At 41.5% G+C, this 15,360-nt stretch overlaps 1 protein-coding gene across 1 annotated transcript in view; it reads right to left on the reverse strand.

The window, feature by feature from the left end:
- Positions 1 to 5,306: 5,306 nt before the first annotated feature.
- The window catches only part of LOC126484205 (uncharacterized), a 369,533-nt gene continuing 359,479 nt past the window's right edge, over positions 5,307 to 15,360 (reverse strand). The window contains exons 5-6 of the mRNA XM_050107618.1: positions 9,545 to 9,682; positions 5,307 to 6,124 (exon numbers count right to left, since the gene is read on the reverse strand). Of these exons, the coding sequence (XP_049963575.1) occupies positions 6,025 to 6,124; positions 9,545 to 9,682 (238 nt within the window). The 3' untranslated portion in view covers positions 5,307 to 6,024. The remainder of the gene's footprint in view (positions 6,125 to 9,544; positions 9,683 to 15,360) is intronic.

Below are 15,360 nucleotides of genomic sequence, written 5' to 3' on the forward strand. Positions count from 1 at the left end.
AGTGGTTCTAGGCACTCCAGTCCGGGACCACGCGGCTGCCTCGGGCATGTATGTGTGTGATGTCCTCAGGTTAGTTAGGTTTAAGTAGTTCTAAGTTTAGCGGACTGATAACCTCAGCTGTTAAGTCCCATAGCGCTTAGAGCCATTTGAACCATTTGAAGAACTGCCTCATCGTGCCTTTATTGTCTATGAAGTTTTCTAGAAGCTGGCACTTGCTATTTGCAACTTCTCGAAGGCATTTGAGTGAGTTCCTTATATTTGCCTACTGGACAGTTTAATTTTTTAAGGGCCACGTGGTTGAGAACATGCGTGGTTTAGTTCCTACGAGGGTGTGGTGAAAAATAACCCGTCTGCATTTTTTACATTGTTCTCAACATCGTTGAGGCTTGACATGTCATGTACGCTCGGTTGACTTTCCCGTTTCGTTGACGCAAATTGTAACCCTTTTCCGCTAAAGGATTCCGAATTGCGGGGTGTGACACGACGGCGTGTAACGTGACTAAGTCGTCGTGTGACAAACAGCACGCAGTAATCGAGTTTCATGAAACAGAGAAGAACAGACATCTGTCAACAATATCTTTTGCATTTTGAGCGTGAGAGTGATGGGTTCTTTAACAACATTGTGACAGGTGTTGAAAGCTGGGTGCACCACTTTCACCACGAAAACAAGAGAGTATCAGTGGAGTTTCGCCACAAAGAATCACCGACGCCAAAAAAGTTCAAGACCACGCTTTCAACATTCTCACACGGACGTTCAAATGGCTCTGAGCACTATGGGACTCAACTGCTGTGGTCATAAGTCCCCTAGAACTTAGAACTACTTAAACCTAACTAACCTAAGGACATCACACACATCCATGCCTGAGGCAGGATTCGAACCTGCGACCGTAGCGGTAGCTCGGTTTCAGACTGTAGCGCCTTTAACCGCTCGGCCACTCCGGCCGGCTCACACGGACGTTCAACATGTCGTGCATTTAGCATTCATTCCTAAAGGCATCATCATACACTGAGGTGCAAAAAGTCATGGGATACCTCTTAATACCGTGTCTGATCTCCTTTTGCCCGGCATGGTGCAGCAACTCGACGTGGCATAGATTCAACAAGTCGTTGGAAGTCCCCTGCAGAAATATTGAGCCAAGTTAACTCTATAGCCGTCCACAATCGCAAAAGTGTTGTTGGTGCAGGATTCTGTGCACGAACTGACCTCTCGATTACGTCCCACAATCGTTAGACGTGTTTCATGTCGCGCTATGTGTTTGCACGAATTATTCGCTCGAACTGTCCAGAATGGCCGGCTGGGGTGGCCGTGCGGTTCTAGGCGCTACAGTCTAGAGCCGAGCGGCCGCTACGGTCGCAGGTTCGAATCCTGCCTCGGGCATGGATGTGTGTGATGTCCTTAGGTTAGTTAGATTTAATTAGTTCTAAGTTCTAAATGACTGATGACCTCAGAAGTTAAGTCGCATAGTGCTCAGAGCCATTTGAACCATTTTTTTTGTCCAGAATGTTCTTCAAATGAATCACAAACAATTGTATCCCAGTGACATGGCGAAGTGTCATCCACAAAAATTTCATCGTTGTTTGGGAACATGAAATCCGTGTATGGCTGTAAGTGGTCTTCAGGTAAGTGATCATAACCATTTCCAGCCAGTGAGCAGCACAGTTGGCCGAGAGGGCCCAATGCGTTCCATGTAAACACAGCCCGCACCATTATGGAGCTTGTACCGTGCCTCGTTGACAACTGCTATCCATGGCTTCGTGGGTTCTGCGCTACACTCGAACCCTACTATCAGCACTTACCAACTGAAATCGGGACTCATCTGACAGGCCACGGTTTTCCAAGATCCAACCGGTATGATCATGAGTCCTTCAGAGGTGCTGCAGGCGGTATCGAAATCTTAGCAAAAGCACTCGCGTCGGTTGCCTGCTGCCATAGCCCATTAACGTCAAATTCCGCAGCACTGTCCTAACGTATACGTTCGTCGTTGTTCCACATTCCACATTCAATTCTGTGGTTATTTCATGTGATACTCTTTGTCTGTTAGCACTGACAACTGCTCTTGGTTTGTTAAGTGAAGACCGTCGGCCATTATGCTGTCCGTGGTGAGAGGTAAAATACGATGGCTGTCCAGAAAGTAAGTTCCGATTGATCGCGAAATGGAAACCACAGGTGAAAATCAGAAATGTTTTATTTATAACAGTTAGCTATACCTTCCAGCTACTTCTCTACGTAGTCGCCGTTCTGAGTTAGACATTTGTCGTAGCGTTGTACCAACTTTCCAATACCGTCATCATAGAAGGCAGCCGCCAGTGCTTTCCGCCTGTTCTCTAGCCGGTCTACAGCTCGTTCTCTGTGCCAAAGTGTTGTCTTCATAGCCAGCGGTTCATGTGAGCAGAGACGAAACTCAGAGGGAGACAATTACGCGCCGTACTGTGTGTAATCAAAGATTTCCAATTGAAAACGATGCAGGAGCATCTTGATTGCCCCTGCAGAATGCAGTTGAGAATTGTCTTGAAGAAGAAACTTCACGACAGTTACGTAATGTTGGCTGCATAGCTTCAGGCGAAATTTCTCACCAGGCCCTCGTACTTGGTGGGAGACACTATTTTCTAGATATCTTCATGTGCTCACTGTGGGCTCAGATATGAGAAGAGCGACGTGATGCTATCTAGGGTCATAATAGAGACACTGCCCAACACATCTGTGCAAAGCTTTATCGGATTTTCATAGTCGTTTCCATTTTGCGACCGATCGGAACTTACTTTCTGTACACCCCACGTATTTGAAATTTTGTGTTCTCGGCACCTCTTGACATTGTGGATATGGAAAACTGTATTCTCTAACGATTCCGAAACTGAATGTCCCATGCATCTAGCTCCAACTACCATTCGGCGTTCGAGGTCTGTTAATTCGTGTAGTGCCGCCATAATCACGTCGGAAACCTTATCACATGAATCACCAGAGTATAAATTACAGATCCACCAATGCACTGCTCTTTTATACCTTGTATATGCTATACCATCGCCATATGTATGCGCGAATATAGCTATCCAATGACTTCTAACACCTTACTGTAAACTCTGCAAGGTACTACGAGACCCTCAGAAAACTGAAAGTAAGAATTCTAAGAGTTTGTCCACCCATGGAGCATCCTCTCCTTCTTTATGGCAATGCCAGACCACACACATACGCCAAGACATCTGCAATGATCCGATACCTTGGGTTTATGGTTATCGATCGTTTTCCATACATTAGATTAACCTCTGTTTCCAAAACTTAAAGAACATCTTCGAAGACGGTGCAAGCAGAGGTGAGGCAATGGCTCCGTCAGCAAAGTTAGACATTCTACAGTGACGGTATTAACTAATTGGGAGAAATGTATTCATCGGCATGATAATTGTGTTGAGAAGTAAATACGTAGACATGAAGAATAAAGGTTTAGAATGTTAATAAAGTTAGTTTTATTTAAAAAGCTTTCAGAGTTTTCACATAAAAAATTCAGAGGCTTTACTTTCCACCTCTGTGAAGCACATGTGTGGCAAACTATTAAAAGCACCGATGAACCTATTCTGTCTAGTATTTCTGACAAGTTAAAAAACATTCATTGCCAACAGTGTGGCGGAATGTGGAAATCAGTACACGATGGATTAACTGCACACTCTGGGAAAGGGAGCAGAAGACAATTGTGTTGTAGTAAAATGTGAAAAGCGCTTTTTGCTCTATGGAGCAAGTGTTTTTTACTCAGAAATGACTCACTCTCAAGAAACAAATTACTTCAAGCGGGAAAATATGTCGACTATTGGCCTGAATTCAAACGGAATAGCTGCTATAAACTAAAAAAAGTCTAAAAACGTAAAAGATCTATTATAATTGTGAATGGAACAATGTTTATTTGAGGAGAGGTATTATCTCATCAGATTCAGGAATTAAGACATGAGAACTGTAAGATACTATACTAATAAGACTTGGGTTATCACAGCAGGTGTGATCATAAAAATGTGTGGATTAACAAAATAGAGACTGATAAGAGACATAGTTTTCTTACAGATCTGTGACATAAAGAAATCAACAGGAAAATGTAAAAAGTTATTTAACAGACGTGCAGGCAGCAACCTTTAAATTTATGAAGAGGATCAGTTGATGTGGCAGTATAAAAAAAGTATTACTTATTGGGAAGACAAAAACTGCGATTTGTTGCAAAGATACTGTATGATATTCTGTCAAATGAAAACTCTTCAACTTTATTTTAAGGATGAAGACAGGTACAAAATTCGTAAGGCTTAATCTATGCCACGAAAATCTTTGAGAAAGCTGGCAGAAATGGAGACCAATATCGATTGTGCTGCAGTAACACTCGAATTACTTAAACAGGTTGAATATAGTGCTCTATGTCAGTACATGGTTAATGAAATGGCAAAGACTATGGGTCTTTATGTTGCTAGAAGCAATACCACTATCAAGCTGTCAGATGTACAGAAATTTATGTATGCAGCTCTATTGGATATCTCAAATACTGACAAGATGCAGAATTGCCTATTGGTATAGAAGAAGAGGAAACTTGGATGGCTTAGTAGATACTATTGTTGACTGGCCCCTCATTTGCAGAGTCATGACAGTTATTTTTTTAAGGCACAGATGAATGGCATTTGACTTTTTGTTGTGTGGCTGTTATAATTACACTAAACAGGACTCAACAGAATGCAGTTTACATTCCAGGGAAGGATTATCCAGTGGGTTAAGAAAAATTCAATGGAATACATAGTATAAGATAAACAGCTGTGTTAATTTTATGATGAACATATTGAACTGGAGATTTCTTTACATTGTATCCATACTTGGATAGGATCACTGTGAAACCCAACGATTGAATCACACACAAAGAATTTTTTTAAAATTGATACATACCCGCCTTTTCATTACAAAGGATTTAATTTACCAGAACCTCAAACTGGATAGGATAATTTTTTAATTTGGAAAAAAATTGTGGGGTAAATTGTAGGTCCAGTTCTAGTAAGTTAAACCTTGATGCAGTAACTTGTTTAACTGAAATTATTGAATATTTTAAACATAATTAAATTTAGTAAAGTCACTGTCTTTGTTACAACCAGCAGAGGTGATATCAAAAAATAAAAAAGGTATTATTTGAAATTGGTTCATTTATTGCCAGAATTAATTTGTAGCTGTCATTAACCAATATATATGGACCTGAATTTTTCTTTGTAAAAATAATGTATGTACAACTTTTGAAATTATGTTAATCGATATATCAAAATTTACAAAATAAATATTATTATATCAAGAACACAAATTTATGAATCATGGTTGTGTCAGTATGACAACTGTACTATGACCAGTAAAACAACTGCTGCCATTTATTGTTTGCATTGTAAAGGAAAACAGGAATATGGCTACCATTCTCAAACAAGAAAAGTTTCAAAATACATCTGTATTTTGTACACACACACACACACACACACGCACACGCACACGCACACGCACACGCACACACACGCACATAGATGCATACGCACATCTGCACATACATACACAGAACAATGGCATGTGACAAACAGACAACATGTAAATACTCTAAGACTATATTTACATTACAGGCTGATGCAGCAGTGTTTTTCATTAGCGATTTGCACTCCACTGCTACAAGGCAAAGAAGGCAATAAGAACACTGAACTTCTTAATCTGACTTTGTTTCATATAGGACTGCTAAAAGCAATTGACAACAAACATAATTATTAAAGTTTCTTTAACAGATAAATTCTTGAGCAATATACATTAACAATGACGATGATGAACTTCATAATGTTGTTAAATGAAATAAATAATAAATAGTACTTCAATGAGTAATGAATGAATGGTGTCTACCATCAATGCAGACTAGACTTAAAGCTTCTGAACTGAGAGAGCTTAAATATGTCACTTAACTGCTGTCAAATGTTTAAGAAACACATTTTCATGAAAATCTATTAGTTAAACAATTCGACAACAAAATATCTGTTGATCCTCAACAATCACATGAACTTGCTGCCTGGATTATCCAGCGTTACTTTATGAGTGTCTCTGGTTTGTATTTCGTTTTCTTCGTCTTCTGTTTTGTCTGCTAAGTCCTTCCTGAAAGCAAAAGGTGAGTACTGGTTTGAATATAGTCATTTAGTAGCTTTGATGATAAAAATGTAAAATTACAGGTATTTTAACACTGAATGACATCACTTATACAGTATATATAGTTCGATAAAACTTTAACAAAGGTTAAGACAGTTTGTCTTCATTCACAAGCTACTGCAGACTAATTATGTTTACGAAAGTAAATGTAGCAGCAGTAACGTTTGTCTTACAACTGCTTAATGTGTATTTAAATTTTAGCTGAAAAAAATTTTCGGCCAGTGGAAACAGATAGAGCATAATATTATGTAATATCTTCCCTTAAACCTGAAAACTACAATTTGCAAAATGTACCTGCCAGTTAATTGTGGGTGTATCTCAGCTATAACGGTGACATAAGGAAAATTATCATAGTTTATAATTAGTCTCTACAGTATTTGTAGGAATTTTTTTTTTTTGTAAATTCATTCCTCATACAAGGAATGTGTGTGTGTGTGTGTGTGTTTGTGTGTGTGTGTGTGTGTGTGTGTGTGTGTGTGTGTGTGTGTGTGTGTGTGTGTGTGTGTGTGTACAAAATACAGATATATTTTGAAACTATTCTTGTTTGAGAATGCTAGCCATACGAGGCTGGCCGGCAGTGGCCTACAAACGACGCACTTTGGCAAATAGGTACAACGTTAGATACAATAGAAGACAAAGAATAGAAAAAAATGCATGTTAAACGCAACATTATAGATATGAAGCTGTTTGACTGAAGGCACTGGGTACACGTAAGAGGTCAACAGTTCAAACAAATGTAGACATCCAGTTGTATACACGAACACAGAAGGACACTGATAAAAACACTGTTGCACAAAGCAAAGAAACACTGGCGCACAGAAGTACTGTGGTGACGATCATTGGTGAAACAGAAACCAACACACTGATGAAGGAGGGGGGGCTACCACTGGGTGTAGGGGAAAGGCAGGGGGGAGGAGAAGGGGGAAGGAGCCAGTGGGAGAAAAAAGGGGGAGGGGAGAGGGTAGGGGTTAGAAGCATGGGGAGGGGGAGGGAAGGAAGAGGGAGACAAGGGAGAGAGGAGGGGGAAAGGAATGTGGGGGGGGTAGAGGCAGCCCAGGAGGAAAAAGGGGGGACAGGGAGGGGGGTTAGATCTGGTAGGAGGGGTAGATGGATGGAACAAGGACATCATCAGGTAGGGGAAGTTGGCGGAAGCCACTTTGGGCAAGGGTATGGAGAATGTGAAGATGGGCAGCAGGTGGGTTACATGTAAGAACTGATAAATTATGTTATGTAAATTGAGGGTAAAAGGGGGAGAAAGGAAATAAACTATTGATGTCAGCTGCAACGTGACTTTATAAGGAATCAGCGGCAACAAGCGAACCAGGGATGTTCCCTTTACTAGGCAGTCATGTTAACCACTGCACAGTGTTCATCACAATTGAAAGGATGTCTTGGTGCACCACTTGGCAGACCCACTTTTCCACTTAGCGCCACCTATTCGCGGTCCCCATCCATGTCCTCAATGCTCGCTACTTTGAAATTCTCACAAGAGGTCGAATGTAACGGTGCATCCGCACTGAAGATGGTGGATTCATTGCCCTTTGAGCTGAATCAGTTATGTGAATGCATGTCCGAAAGAACGGATGTCACACGGAATCCGTATCTGTGATGCATATAATGTAAATTGAAGTTGGGAAAAGGAGGGAGCGAAATGAAAAGAAAGAGAAGGAACTATTGATATCAAATGCATCAGGACTTTATGTGGAATCAGCGGGGATGAGAGAAAACGTGGGCCAGAGAGGAACTCAAACTGGGAATCTCCCACTTTCTACGCAGTTGCGTTAACAAGTGCGCCATAGAGACATAGCATTTATCACAACTGCGAGGACTGTGTCCAGGCAGCACAGTGACTTACACAACTGCCTAGTAAGCAGAAGATCCTGGGATCAAGTCCCAGTCCGGTCTGCTGATTCTGCATAAAGCCCTGATCAACTGACATCAATAGTTCCTACATTTTCCTTTCATCCCCCTCCCCTTATCACCTTCAATTTACATCATACGGGGTGTGACAATAAAGTAATGAGACTGATTTTCTTTGCAAGATATGGCAACCCTGCAGGCTTGCGTAGGCACAATATCTTTGACCTTGGTCTATAAGCTGCTTCTAGTCCAAGCAGCACATCGATGCAACTGCTCAGTTGCTGAAATACATTAACAGGTGTTTGTGTCTCTCGTCACGGAAATGGAACCGCATAATATTGCGCAACGGTATGCCATTTCTTTTTGTGTCAAATTGGGTGAAAACACGACGACAACATACAGTAAGCTTCAGAAGGCTTTTGGAGAGGAGGTTATGTCAAGAGCTCAAGCTTTTTGTTGGCATAAAATGTTTAGCGAAGGCAGAACGAATGTTGAAGATGAAGACTGCAGTGGACGACCATCTACCTCACGGACGGATGTCAACTTGGCCAGAGTGCGTGAACTCGTACGGTCTGATCGAGGATTATCTGTGAAAATGATTGCAGAAGAACTGAACATCAACCTAGAAACGGTTCGTCTAATAATAACTGAAGATCTTGGTATGAGAAAGATTGGTGCAAAAATGGTTCCGAAAAATCTCACACCACAACAGCGAGAAACACGGAAAAATGTGGCAGCCGATCTGTTAGAACAAACAGAAATCAATCCAGGATTGCTGAGCTGTGTTATCACTGGTGATGAAAGTTGGATTTTTCAGTACGATCCAGAGACAAAACGCCAAAGTTCGCAATGGTGCTCAAAGGGATCACCCAGACCAAAAAAAACTCGCATGTCAAAGTCAAAAGTGAAATGCATGCTTGTGTGACTCTTTGATTCCAAGGTAATCGTTCATAAAGAGTGGGTGCCTTCTAGACAAACGGTTAAGCAATATTACTACAAAGAAATTTTAGAAAGACTTCGTAAAAGAGTTCTTTGTGTCCGTGCCAACATTGCTGATAATTGGATTCTGCATCACGATAATGCGCCATCCCATACTACGCTGTCAGTACAGCAATTTTTAACCTCAAAACAAATTTCAGTCCTACCACAGCCACTTTATTCACCAGATATCGCTCCGTGCGACTTTTTTCTATTTCCAAGAGTCAAAACAGTGGTCAAGGGGCACCATTTTCAAACAACACAAGATGTCCAAAAAGCTGTGACGAGGTTCTTGGAGGATATTACAGAAGATGAGTTCCAGTAATGTTATCACCAATGGCAGAAGCGCTGGAAAAAGTGTGTGCAATCAGAAGGGAACTACGTCGAAGAAGACAACACTAAACTTGATTTAAAATCGATAAATTATAGTTTCTGGGTTATTGACAATACGTTTCACTTATTAAATTCCTAATACTAGATCGTAATTTGAATAGTGATGATATTTTCCCAGAAATTATTGCGTTTACTCACGAATATTTATTTGGTGGTGCTTGGAAGAGGCTCTTCGGACAATCCTTGTAGTATCGCCAGCATTCACCATCTTCTTCTCCGGCTCTTTCGGCATCCACATACTCTGTTAACACGCTTGAAAAAGGCGATCTGCTTGCTCTGCAAACAAATGAGAAAATAATTTGGCTTCCGATTACTTGTAGCTGAGAATCGACAATCGATGAGAGGTCTACAAATGACTAATATCACTTCAGTGTTATGTTAAATTCATGATTTATGTGATAGTGGAATCTGTGGAGACAATCAAAATCTTTATACTAGGTCAGGTAACATTTAAAGCAACAAAAAATAACCAAGAAAGACAAACAGACATACGGCTACCTAAGGGACTGTGGCGTAGAGATGTACATTTGCGATTAGGATGCTCTAAAATTCGTCTCAGTGGCCTCGTGCCCGAAAGAGCGTGTAGGCTTTCAGTACAACAATAGGTAACTGTTGTGGGCGTTTCGGTTTCATATTCCAAATATATTCAGAGACATTTAAAATTAATTAAAAACAAAGTTTTATACCTTCCCATTAACAGCAACATCCTGAGATATTTGTATGTTTTTGTAAATACATCAGAGGATGGCTTAAACTAAACACTTCGTTGTTAGCCTGTATTATTAATTAAATAGTATACGGTGTATGAGAGTGAAAGGTAAGTCAAATTTCAATTTCCAAACAGAGATTGCTCTTTTCAGTTGTATGACATTATTATTTTCATTTGTTATGTTGTCTGAGTGAGTGAGGGGATGAAGACAGCATGAGTGTGATGTACGAACACTTAAATTTCTTGTTAACAAATGATGAAAATGTGCGTGAATCTTATTGTGTAGATGAGAACTGAGTAACCTATAACTTAATGTAAAGTAGCCGGTTTAAAGACTCTAGAAGCAGAAGTAAAGCTGTGAGTACCGGGCATGAATCGTGCTTCGGTAGCTCAGTTGGTAGAGCACTTGCCCGCGAAAGGCAAAGGTCCCGAGTTCGAGTCTCGGTCGGGCACACAGTTTTAATCTGCCAGGGGGTTTCATATCAGCGCACACTCCGCTGCAGAGTGAAAATCTCATTCTAAAATCTTTTCTATTGTTCTTAGGACCATTAAAAATAAGGTTATTTTCAGTTTATTTGATTTTCGGAATGAACTGGGTTTGGAACATTATTAAAGTGATTTCGGAGTTAGTGATTGGTGGCGAAAGGGAATTACCGTACTGTCAACGAAAAGTTATGAAGCAGCTTGTCTGAAAATATGTTCTAGCCAATAGAGAAGGGAACGCTCGCGGATCGTGGGAGGGAGTCGTAATTAATCTTTAGTAGTGTGAGGCAATACACTGCCGGAGAAAAAGACTGTAATGCTCTCAAGCACTGGGTTCAGTAGCACCAGGATGTAACATGTGCACACTAAGGGGCTGAAGTGTTAGTCATTCATTTGTCACGGTCGTCGGCGATCAGATAGCGATCAGGAAGCCTACCTGTGAACGCTGTGTTCTGACTCTGTGGGCAGTAACTGTGCTGAGTTCAGAGATGATTAGATCGTGCAAGTCACTGTAGGGTGCAACCTCGCCCCGCCAACGAGGACATTCTGAACAACTTCAGGGTTCGCATTGTGGGCCTGCGGGAAGTTGGACAGACATGTCAACGGTTTGCTGCACGTGTTGGGCATGATGTATGGGCGCAGTGTCAGGATTTCAAAAGTGGTCTGCTTAACAATCCCATACCTGTTACCATAACCTTGTTCTGGACGTCTAAGTAGTAAAAATACATTTCAGGATGGACGTATTGTGTGAACAATGATGGCTAACGGAATATCATCCAGGAACAAAATCCAGGCACATTTTGCATCTGCTCTGTCACCAAGAACTACTGGAAACCTATGCCTGTAGCAGGATTAAGATGACATGTCTCTCTGGCCAGGCAACTACTGACATCAGGACACCGTCAAGCATGGCTGCTCTGGCGTCGTAGAAGAGTTCAGTGATCTGTCTGTATGCCAGTGTTGCCAGTGATGGGCAAACATGTGTATGGTGGAGGCCTAGTGAACTGCCTACTCCAAAGTGTATTCGTCCACAACACACAGGTCCAATCCCAGGCTTCATGGAGTGGGGCCACGAGTTACAATTCGCGATGGCATACGGTGTTCCTTCTGGATAAAGTAACCAGAGCCCGCTACATTGCAAGGCTGTTATCTCCGCAAAACTGCCATTTGTTTGACAGAAGAATGATGTAATTTTTCAGCATGACAATGCACGTCCACCTAGGGCTGTTGCGACGCAGCGTGCTCTTATGACAAAGCTGTATTTGGTAACAAACATCTGAGGCCAGATGCAGACTCGTGTCCAAATCACCATAAAGAGAAGCTATTACCTAACAAAAACTAATTGGCAAATAGTTTTTCTTTGCCTGTATGTTTAAGAAGTTTGGTGCATAACTTATTGAAAATATTGTTATTTAAGTACAACTCATCCTCCTGTGCACATTTCCTGTCAGTACTATTATTGGGTCATGTATCCGATGAGAACTAAAATATTTTTACTCATCCCATGCTCTAGAATTAATTTCATCGAAGACTCACAGATATTTGAGGATTTACCGTCTCTTAATTAATTAATATCATCCATTTTACTATTCTGAAGGTGTCAGGGGTAAAATACAGGGAGCGAAAGGCTATTTAAAATTTGTACAGAAAGCAGATGGCATTTATAAGAGTCGAGGGGCATGAAAGGGAAGCAGTAGTTGGGAAGGGAGTGAGACAGGGTTGTAGCCTCTCCCCGATGCTATTCAATCTGTATATTGAGCAAGCAGTAAAGGAAACAAAAGAAAAGTTCGGAGTAGGTATTAAAATCCATGGAGAAGAAATAAAAACTTTGAAGTTCGCCGATGACATTGTAATTCTGTCAGAGACAGCAAAAGACTTGGAAGATCAGTTGAACGGAATGGACAGAGTCTTGAAAGGAGGATATAAGATGAACATCAACAAAAGCAAAACAAGGGTAATGGAATGTAGTCGAATTAAGTCGGGTTATGCTGGGGGAATTAATCAGGAAATGGGACACTTAAAGTAGTAAAGGAGTTTTGCTATTTGGGGAGCAAAATAACTGATGATGGTTGAAGTAGAGAGGCAATGGCAAGGAAAGCGTTTGTGAAGAAGAGAAATTTGTTAACATCGAGTATAGATTTAAGTGTCAGGAAGTCGTTTCTGAAAGTATTTGTATGGAGTGTACATGGACGATAAATAGTTTGGACAAGAAGAGAATAGAAGCTTTCGAAACGTGGTGCTACAGAAGAATGCTGAAGATTAGATGTGTAGATCACATAACTAATGAGGAGGTATTGAATGGAATTGGGAAGAAGAGGAGTTTGTGGCACAACTTGACCAGAAGAAGGGATCGCTTGGTAGGATATGTTCTGACTCATCAAGCGATCACCAATTTAGTATTGGAGGGCAGCGTGGAGGGTAAAAATCGTAGAGGGAGACCAAGAGATGAATACACTAAGCAGATTCAGAAGGATGTAGGCTGCAGTAGGTACTGGGAGATGAAGAAGCTTGCACATGATAGAGTAGCATGGAGAGCTGCATCAAACCAGTCTCAGGACTGAAGACCACAACAATAACAACAATTTTACTTCGCTTAGTTGACTTTATCAACTCGAGATGACAGTTGGTGATACACTTACATCCATATAAGGATGAAAGCGTGAATTTTTGGGGAATTCTGTCACCGTTATTAATATAAAAATCTTGGGTTATTATTACGCCATTTTTCCAGTTTTTGTTAGAAATACGCAGATTTGTTTTGTCTGTACACAGTAAAATGAGGGAATAAGACTTGACAGGAGATTTGAATATTTACTTTCGTCCACGCACTGCACTTCACTATTACGTGCGTAGGGACGTAAGAAAGTAAGTTGCAGAAATTGTCCCAGACGAAGAACACAGCGCGACAATAGTGGAGCATTGTCGGAAGGTAGTAATTGTTCCCGGTTTCTGTAGACACAGTTCTGTCGCGTACGTATAACAGGCGCATCATACTGTGAGGGGGAAATGGCGCGGCATTTGGAAATGTACTCTAATACTGAAGTACGCGGGGCAGTAAGATTCTTGTGGGCAAACTCGTACGCAGATTCAGCTTGAAATTCCGACAGTATATGGACCAAAAGGAATGTCACGCCCAGCCGTAACGAAATGCTGCCAACAATTTGACCAAGGCCGCAGGCGTGGGTGATGCTGATTTTGCACCTAGAGGATTCCATCTTTTCGGCAAGTTGAAGAAACATCTCGGGGAAAGAGATTTTCTAACGGCAAGGACGTTCAGACAGCAGTTCCCTAACGGCTCCCTGACCAAGGAGCGAATTTGTATAGCCGAGGAATTAAACAACTGGTAGAACGTTTCGTCCGTTGTTGCAGAAACTGCATGAGTTCGTTGAAAAACAGTGTCACATACAAGTGTAGTACAGCATTTAATAAGAGTTACTTGGTAAGGCATAATAATGTGTAACTTAATTTTTGAAGTCTCCTCGTACAATATAGGCTGCTTACTTTGGCGAAGCTGAGCATGTAAAAAATCTTGATGCGGAAATGACTTGTACGTGCAGTTTTCCACTTTAATGCAAGACTGTCTTGAAGTCACATAGACACTTCGATCCAGTATCCAAATAGTAAATGAATAGATGGAATGATGGAAGAAATGCTTTTGATGAGCAACTACTATATTGATGTGATAAGCCTTAAGTTTCAGCCGGTAACCATTGTACAAGGTCTGTTCAAAAAGTTTCGGAACTTCAGCCACAAAATTTTTCTACGCCTACCTTCTACGTATTTTGCATTGTCTCCTTCGAAAGACTCTCCTCCAAAATTTTTACACCGCCGTTTCCACTTCCGGAAGCTGTCTTGATACGCCTCGTGCTTGATCGCGCGAATTTTCTTTTATCTCGTCGATCATTGCAAATCTCCATCCGCCCAACGGCGTTTTCAACTTCGGAAATAAAGAAAAGTCCGCAGGGGCCAGGTACAGGGAGTGCGGAGGATGAGGCACCAAAGTGATATCGTTTTTTGCGCAGTAGTCACGCACCAACAGGGTAGGTGCGCTGTCGTGATGCAAGAGCCATGAACTGTCTCGTCGCATTTCAGGCCGTTTCCTTCTCACATTCTGTCGCAGGCGTCGCAACACATCCCCATAGTACCATCGGTTAACAGTTTGTCGCTGTGGAACGAATTCATGATGAACTAATTCTTTAAAGTCAAAGAAAACAGCCAATATGGCTTCGACATTTGACCTGCCCTGCCGAGATGCTTTTTACCTTGCAGAAGCTTTCCCGACCCATTGTAAAGACTGAACCTTGATCTCAACATCATAACCGTAGAGCCACGTCTCCACACCAATTATAATTCCCTTAAGGAACATCTCGTTCTCATTTGCGTGAACCAAAAGGTCTTCATAGACTGCGAGGGGAAGGTCTTTCCAGTCTTAACTCTCGAGCCGCAGGACGAACTTGACGGCAATACGATGATGCATTCCAAGATGCTGTGTCAGGATTTCATGACTTGGTCCAACTGAAATGTTACAGTCTTCTTCAACTTCTCGAACGCACAATTTCGTTGACGCACTTGGCAAAGCGTCGTCGGTAGATGTCGAAGGGCGTCCTGAACGAAGGTCTTCTTTAACTTCCGACCGGTCATTTATAAACCATTCGTAACATCGAGTACAGCTTACCCACTCATCACCGTAGGCTTTCTGCATCATTTGGTGTATCTCTGTCAAGGTTTTCTTGAGTTCCACGCAAAATACACTCCTGGAAAT

This window comes from Schistocerca serialis, chromosome 6 (genome assembly GCF_023864345.2).
Source record: "Schistocerca serialis cubense isolate TAMUIC-IGC-003099 chromosome 6, iqSchSeri2.2, whole genome shotgun sequence".
Lineage (NCBI taxonomy): Eukaryota > Metazoa > Arthropoda > Insecta > Orthoptera > Acrididae > Schistocerca > Schistocerca serialis.